The 7701-nt window shown below is 38.6% G+C and overlaps 1 protein-coding gene across 1 annotated transcript; it reads left to right on the forward strand.

Moving 5' to 3' along the window:
• Window positions 1-2510: 2510 nt before the first annotated feature.
• LOC117430502 (G-protein coupled receptor 83-like) lies at window positions 2511-7161 on the forward strand. The gene is made up of 4 exons (XM_034050571.3): window positions 2511-3231; window positions 4490-4615; window positions 4917-5050; window positions 5393-7161. Exons 1-4 carry the CDS (start codon window positions 2857-2859, stop codon window positions 6015-6017), a joined length of 1260 nt encoding a protein of 419 aa, XP_033906462.3. The 5' UTR covers window positions 2511-2856; the 3' UTR covers window positions 6018-7161.
• The last annotated feature ends 540 nt before the right edge of the window (window positions 7162-7701 follow it).

Raw genomic sequence — 7701 nt, forward strand, 5'->3', positions numbered from 1 at the left:
AATGGAAACACAAAGAACATGAATAGAGAAGGGCAGAACTGAACTAATCCCCTAGCTGGTTGGAACCATGGCTTCCATTATGAATCTCTATTCTGTATGGTGGTAAGTTTGAATGCCAGTGAGTGCTTCACAGAGTGACTATGCTTCATGCATAACCTTCCTTTTCTATAATCCTTGGTTTAGGGCAGTGCTGTCAATCACATGGGACGTCTGTCTACTTAACGGATATTAGGAGAGATTTGGTGGGGTTTTTTTAAAAGGCAAAACCGGGGCTCCCCGCACACTTTTTACATTTTTTTTATTGCTACCATGGAAACAGTAAAACGGAAAAATATAAAACTTGACATGAATCTCTATCACAATGGCAATGTTCAGGAAGGCAGATAAAAAAAAATATGTAGCCAGCCAGCAAGACTGGAGCGAGCAGGCTACAGCTGTAGTTCATGTTAAACCAGTGTCCCTCTGAATTTCAATTGAGAGCATTTACTTACTGTACGTGATGCTAAGTGATATGCCATTTATAGTTCATAGATGTTTTGGCAGCTGTATCTTGCAATGCTGACCTTCAAGACTTGATATTATTATTATTATTATTATTATTATTATTATTATTATTATTATTATTTTGCAAGAACTAATATGACATAATAAATTTCCAAGAATGCATTAAATATTTCATTACTTACTGCACGCGTTTTTGAATGGCTCATGCTGCCAGTGCTGTTTAATACAGACTTTGATTTTGAAACAGATGTCAAATAACCTATATAATATTGTATTTAGAAGCCCCTCAGGCAGATATCTGAGTTGTTGATTTCTGGTTCGACAACTTTATTGAGTCTTTTTTTCCTTTCTGAAAAAAAAGTGTTATAGCTATTTTGTTAGGTCTTATGAGCACAGTGTGTATTAAATGGACAGTCTTCCATGGATAGGCAATGCCGTTCCAGAAGGCAATGTTACATGATTAGGTTCTTTAGGACGTGTGTTTAAATGGGTTCGATTGAGTACTTAGAGACTGGAAGTGTTCAGATTTCCCATCTCTGGACCTGTCTGTATCTGGAGCACTCAGGTCAGGGATTTTTGTTGAACTGAATGCCGACGTGCCCTGCCTGCCACAGGGAGAGAGAGAGAAGCACACCAGGCAATCTGGATGTGAGAGCCTGGATAGTCAACTCGTTACATTTTTTAATCATATTCACTCAACAATTCTAAAGCTCAGACAACGAGAAGCACAGACCGGACTTGTAGCGGGCAAACCACCAAAAACTGTGACTCGTGACTTTACCAGACTGGGATCGGCATATTCATCTCCATAACGTATCTGAGTTTACAAGAGAAACAAGAACAGAAATATCTTCCCTTTATTTTATGAAACACTCGTTGGTACGCATCACTAGATATCAGTTGATTGAATACTGTAGTGTTTAGGATTCTGTTGTATGTCATGTGTTGTACAGTATTTATGTGTCTGAGCAGGTCTCAGTGATTTACTATGTATTTTCAATCTGTAAGTAAATACATAACATAAAATATCGCCCGTCAGAGGTTCTTTAATGTAAGGCAGCAATAAAACAATAGATAATTTATTCCTTCATCAACATTTTTTTTTTAATTTCAACAAAAATCAGAAAGGGTTTACAAATCGTAATTCCAGTCGCATTTATAAATATTATTATCTGAGATGCGTGTGCATGTCGTGTCCTGTAGAAATATCCCTGCACAGGCAGCGGTTTTGATGAAGCAACACAAAAGCAAATGGATGAGGAGATGCCAAATTAAAATTCGACTCAGAGTTGTTGTCAGGTTAATGGGTCGTTATTAATATACATAATAACAATAATGAGTCAGTGCACAGCTGCACGATAACAAATAGATGACATTTTTGCTTTTATTTATAATAGGACATAAAGACAATTTGCTATTCATTTGCTGGCACGCTAATTAATTCCAATTGAATAGAACTTATCGGAGTAATATATATATAAGACTTTAATGCTATGTGTTATGGTACTGCCCGAACTCACTCTGTGATTTGTATTATATTAACCTAATGATGGCTATATTAAGCAAATAAACGACAAAACAGTCAAAATGTAGTAAGTAAAACGATTTAGATTATTTCATTATTTCCTTTGAAAGAAATGCTCTTGATTTGTTTTTGTTTTGTTTTGTTTGTCACTTAATTAAATAAACGATGCAGCTCCTAGTTGTATTTGCAGTCCCTCAAGTGAGGTTTCTCTGTAGCTAGACTTGACATTGATTTTCCATAGGCGCTGTTTCTGCGTTCACTGCGTGCTACCTGCTAGATCAACACGTTTGACAGGCCAGTGAGGCGCTCTGGACATTCCGAGGAGGTGGACAAGCAGAAGCTGGCACTAGGGGGGGGTGGGGGGTGGGGGGGGGGGGGGGGGGGTCGGTTGGTATAGATGGAGTTTTATTGGTTGTTTCTGAGAGACGTCACACACAAGATCTGTCTGCTGCACTATAAAACAGAGAGAGGTTGCTGTATGATGCATGCTGAAACAGATGTATTAGGACAGTTGCTTTCGGTTCTTCCTGTGATAATCACATTCCTACTCAAAGCAGTCTTATTAAAGGGGTGAAGATTGCTATAGTTTTCAGATCTTCAGATAAGTCCCACAGCAAGCAGAAGAATAGCCTGGATACCTAGAGTAGTTAAAGTTATATGCCCTATCAAGCAGGACTAGATGTCGGGAAATATACGCGTTACTTTAACGCGGGAGTAAATTATACTATTAGAAGAGCAGAGCTTTTAAAACATGGTAATGATGTATTAATGCACGGGTAGCTGATAAAACAGACTCAAAGATCAGAAAAGCTTCTAAAGTTGACAAAATGAAATACACGTGGCTGCCTCTGCCTCATGGGTCCAAGTATTTTAGAAAGACTGACGGAGTTAATGCAACAGACTTTTTATCAACTCTGTATGGGTTCCCGAATAGCTCTTCGTTTTTCAACTGGAACTTTACCATCGACGAGGCAATCTATGATAACAGGACCGGTTATGAGACCGACTCGCAGAACCCCATCGTGAGGACTTTGCTCATAGTCGCCTATTCGGTCATTATCATCATATCATTGTTCGGTAACATTCTTGTGTGCCATGTTATAATCAAGAACAAGAGGATGCAGTCTTGTACCAGCCTGTTCATCGTCAACCTGGCCATCGCTGATATAATGATAACCGTGCTCAACACCCCTTTCACACTGGTGAGTGCTTGCTGATTTTAACAGGACGTCTATTATCATGTCAAGACTGTGTTACAGCGAGACTTATTAAATATGTATATGCTTTTATTTTAATTATCATATTTTAATAAAGTAATTTACGCTTCAAAGGAAGCGAATCCTTTGAAGTCCCCCTTAGTAGCCCATTGAGTAGTGTATTATTATTATTATTATTATTATTATTATTATTAATAATAATAATAATAATAATAATAATAATATTAAGTAGTACAACTAATATTACGTTTCCTATGGTGTGGAATTCCCCAAGTCGTAAGGATAACAGTTTAGTTTTCCTTATTTTATTTGTGGAGGCAAGTTTATTTGCATTCTTGTAGCAAGCCTTATTAAATGGTGAAATCCTGTACAGCTAACATCTAACAATAACTGTTATCACAGTGATACTTATACGCATTGGACATTAGATGCGGATTAGAAACTTGATGTATTACTGGATCAGCAAGACCCGGACAGTCGAGCTGATGTATTGACAGGTGTAACATAATACTTTACTAACGTACAAAGGACAGCTGTGTCCCACAAATAAAAAATGATGATACCTTTCTTATTTTGCAATGAGGTGCACGAAGCAGGGTGTAAAATGTACTGACAGGTTGGATCTGCTCATCCAAATGGTCAGTTTCCTCCTCGTGATACTCGAGTCACTGTCAAATACATTAAGAAAAAAAAAGTAGTCCACTAATGACATTTTCAGTATCTGCAATTCAGTTTGTGTAGCCGCAGCCCACACACTGACGCAAGTACTTGGTCTTTTTCTTTTTAGTACCGTACATTGTTTCTGTCCGCATAGGATGCATATTTAATCATAACTACATAATACAGATACAGTCAGATCAACACATTAACGTATATTTTTGTAACCGTGGGTTCCTTCATACTGTAGCTAGTATTGTTTCCTTAAAACAAATTCAGTCCAATAGTAAACAGCAAGCTCTCTGCGGTTCCTTTAGGGAGTTAAGGTCTGAATCAGCCTATGAAAAAAAAAAAGAAACGAAACAAGTACACAAAAACAAATCAATACAGAGCTCTGATGCCATGTAGATTATTGCCCCAGCATTTCTGTATTGCAATATTGGCTAGATTGTTACATTTATTTTCTCGAGAGATGCGGTCCTGATTATTATTATTATTATTATTATTATTATTATTATTATTATTATATTTAGTTTTGACTCTTGGCTCTATAGTTCAATAAGATATTTGCTATTTCTTTTTCCAGGTGAGATTTGTGAACAGTACCTGGGTATTTGGCAAGCTGATGTGTCATGTCAGTCGTTTTGCACAGTACTGCTCGGTTCACGTCTCCGTATTGACCCTTACTGCTATTGCACTGGACCGCCATCAGGTGAGTAGGCTCCATACCACAGCAATGTACTAACAGAAGCACAAGCACGGTGAAAAAGATTCAGTCTGAAATATGAAGTCCCTACCCATGCTTTAAAGAACTATTAAGTAATGGAACAGAAATAAACAACATCATCACATTGTCCCTAGCTTAAGCTTAAATAATTGTAATATATATATATATATATATATATATATATATATATATAATAAAAATGATCATTTTAATATAATATATATTATTATACGAGGGTCTACGTTGTTCTTTTTAACTGAGCTGTTTGGGTACTGTATTTTTTCAGGTGATCATGCATCCCCTTAAACCTCGCATGTCCACAGTTAAAGGAGTGATCGGTATTGTTATTATCTGGGTGTTGGCAACCTGCTTCTCCTTACCCCATGCCATCTATCAGAAGCTTTTCCGCTTTCAATTTGGGTAAGCCAGCAGCAGTTCCTGTATCAGATGCATGAGTTAACAATGCTTGACTGGAATATACTAGACTTGATATTTAACTTCATGTTTAAGTACATGTCATGTACTGAAAAGGATATTGTTGTCATTATCATTAACAATTATTATTGTTCCTATTGTTATTATAAACATGTATTTGTTATGTATAATTAAAGAAATGTTGTATTATGAATTGGACAATATGTGGCTCCAGTACAAAAAAGTTTCCCTCGCAACATTGCCTACTGCACTCAGCCACAACTGACTGGCTCATTCAGTGCAATATTATGTCTCAATAATAAATGTCTTCTTTCATTGCATTTCAAGTAACAAAAAGGTCCGGATGGTGTGCCTCCACAGCTTCCCCCAGCCAGCAGATCTCTTCTGGAAGTACTTAGACTTGGCTACCTTCGTCCTGCTGTATGTCCTGCCTTTGTTTGCCATCTCGGTGGCTTACATTGTGGTGGCCAAGAAGCTGTGGATGAGGAACGCCATCGGAGATGTCACGATGGAACAGTACTATGCTCACCAGCGCAAGAAGAAGATGACCCTGAAGATGCTCATGCTGGTGGTGGTGGTCTTCGCCGTGTGCTGGTTTCCACTGAACTGCTACGTTGTCCTGGTCTCCAGCAAGGCCATCAACACCAACAATGCCTTGTACTTTGCGTTCCACTGGGTTGCCATGAGCAGCACCTGTTACAACCCCTTCATCTACTGCTGGCTCAACGAGAGCTTCCGCTCGGAGCTCAAGTCCCTGCTGAGCATGTGCAGAAGACAAAGGACTGTCAACCCCCATGCCCTGCCCACTGTCTCACCCCCTTACAGAAACGCCTGGACAGAGAATGGAAACTACAAAAAGAACAAGCCTGGCCGAAGTGTGAGGTCCACTTCCAATGTGAACTCTGGGAGAACTGAGATTTCCATTGCAGAGCCAATTGTTGTTGTGAGCTAAAATGTACTGAACCAGGAAACACAGCAAGCAAGGGTAATGATGGGGACAGTGATGTCGAGTGTATGAAATGTGTCCTCAGTCGATCCTGAGTGCCAAGATGAAATATAGTACAGTTCTGCTTAGTGTTAAGGTATTTTTAGCTGTAGTTTCTTGATGTAATTAAAATTCTTTATAAATAAAAGGGACTTCGAATGCTACAGGCTGTTTGGTCAGCTATTTAAAACAGAAAACAGCCCATGTCTACGTGATGTTTTCAAAATTCCAACTTAAACTGATATAAAATGTATTTTAAATGGCATGTGTTGTGTTGTAAAACCCGTCAAATTTGCTCAAATCCAGACACAGGTCACTTCCATGTACAGTGTTTGAAAATGTGGAATGACTGGGGTCTTAGCCAATAGGCTGTGGATAATAAGTTATATTCAAAGCTCTCCTTCAAGGTTAGGATAAAAGGCGTGAGGGAGTTTTATTGGAATGGAACAATATAAAAAGAATCTGGCGCGTCAGTATTGTACATTTACAACTATTGTTTATAAATACTTCTGTAGATGGAGAAGCTGTTTAACATCACAGTAAAACAAACTTGTAAACAGAATACCAGCAATTGCTACATTAAGAAATCTAATGCAAGACTTTTACAAACGTTTTAAGATGTCTCTCAAACATCATCCTGATTGTGATATTTGGCTGATAGTTTGTTTTAATGGAAACCAATCGGACACAAGTCAATAGACAGTACTGCAACAGATCTTGAAAGAGCGAGAAACAGGCCATTCCCACAGCTTTCTAAAGGACTAAAGAACAGGGCAGCTGTAAATGCAACATGCCTTTTAAATCCTTATGATGATTCGCTTGAAAGCGCTTGAGCATCACAATTACATCAGTTTGTAGGCTCAGGTGATCGTGTATGTCATTGTAATCTGCAGATCTGAAGATGTTAATGTGTGACGGAAATGTGTATAAACACCTGTTTCTATTTAAGGATTGCTTATGATTGTGAGGATTATATTAATATTCATGTTGTTTGTTTTGTATTTCCCTCCCCCAGGCTTTTTATAAATGTTCTCTTTTTAGCCGTTTTATCGGTGTTGCTGTCTGAATAAAAAATGGAGAGCAGTGAATTCACTACATTAAATTTTAATTACAGCAGCCTACGCGCTATCATGCATTTAAACATCTTCCATCTCTTGCAGCCCTCTCCTTGTCTGGTAAATATTCCACCCGAGACAAAGATTAATTGCTCTGTTATTTAACATTAAAACATAGCACCCACATTTGCATGGATATTGGCTAGGACAAGATTACAGATGTTACTCAGTTTCATTTTTAAATTCCAATAAAATAAATATAGGGGCAGCCTTTCATGTGACTGCTTAACAGCAGGGTGCACCTTCCTGCTTCCTTCTACTCAGCAGTGCTGAACAGACGGTCTGCCTCCCTTTTTAAACACTGCACCTGACTAATTTACAATAACTGCCAGGTGCAGGTGATAATTTAACAATTAAACACCCCCCCCCCCCCCCCCCCCCGCCTTGCTATCTATCTATCTTACACACCAAGGTTGGTGCAGTGCATAACACTGGTAGTCACACCATGAACCAATACTTCCATTTTGGCCCATCACATGTTTCCTAGGATTCCAGCCCCTGCACCAAGAACCACATGGAGAGAGAGAGAGGCAACC

This window comes from Acipenser ruthenus, chromosome 16 (assembly GCF_902713425.1).
Source record: "Acipenser ruthenus chromosome 16, fAciRut3.2 maternal haplotype, whole genome shotgun sequence".
Lineage (NCBI taxonomy): Eukaryota > Metazoa > Chordata > Actinopteri > Acipenseriformes > Acipenseridae > Acipenser > Acipenser ruthenus.

Coding starts and splice junctions, on each gene's coding strand:
- LOC117430502 (XM_034050571.3), top strand. CDS start 2,857: ATGAAATACACGTGGCTGCCTCTGCCTCATGGGTCCAAGTATTTTAGA. Junction 3,232..4,489: donor TCAACACCCCTTTCACACTG/GTGAGTGCTTGC, acceptor TTCTTTTTCCAG/GTGAGATTTGTGAACAGTAC. Junction 5,051..5,392: donor CTTTTCCGCTTTCAATTTGG/GTAAGCCAGCAG, acceptor TTGCATTTCAAG/TAACAAAAAGGTCCGGATGG.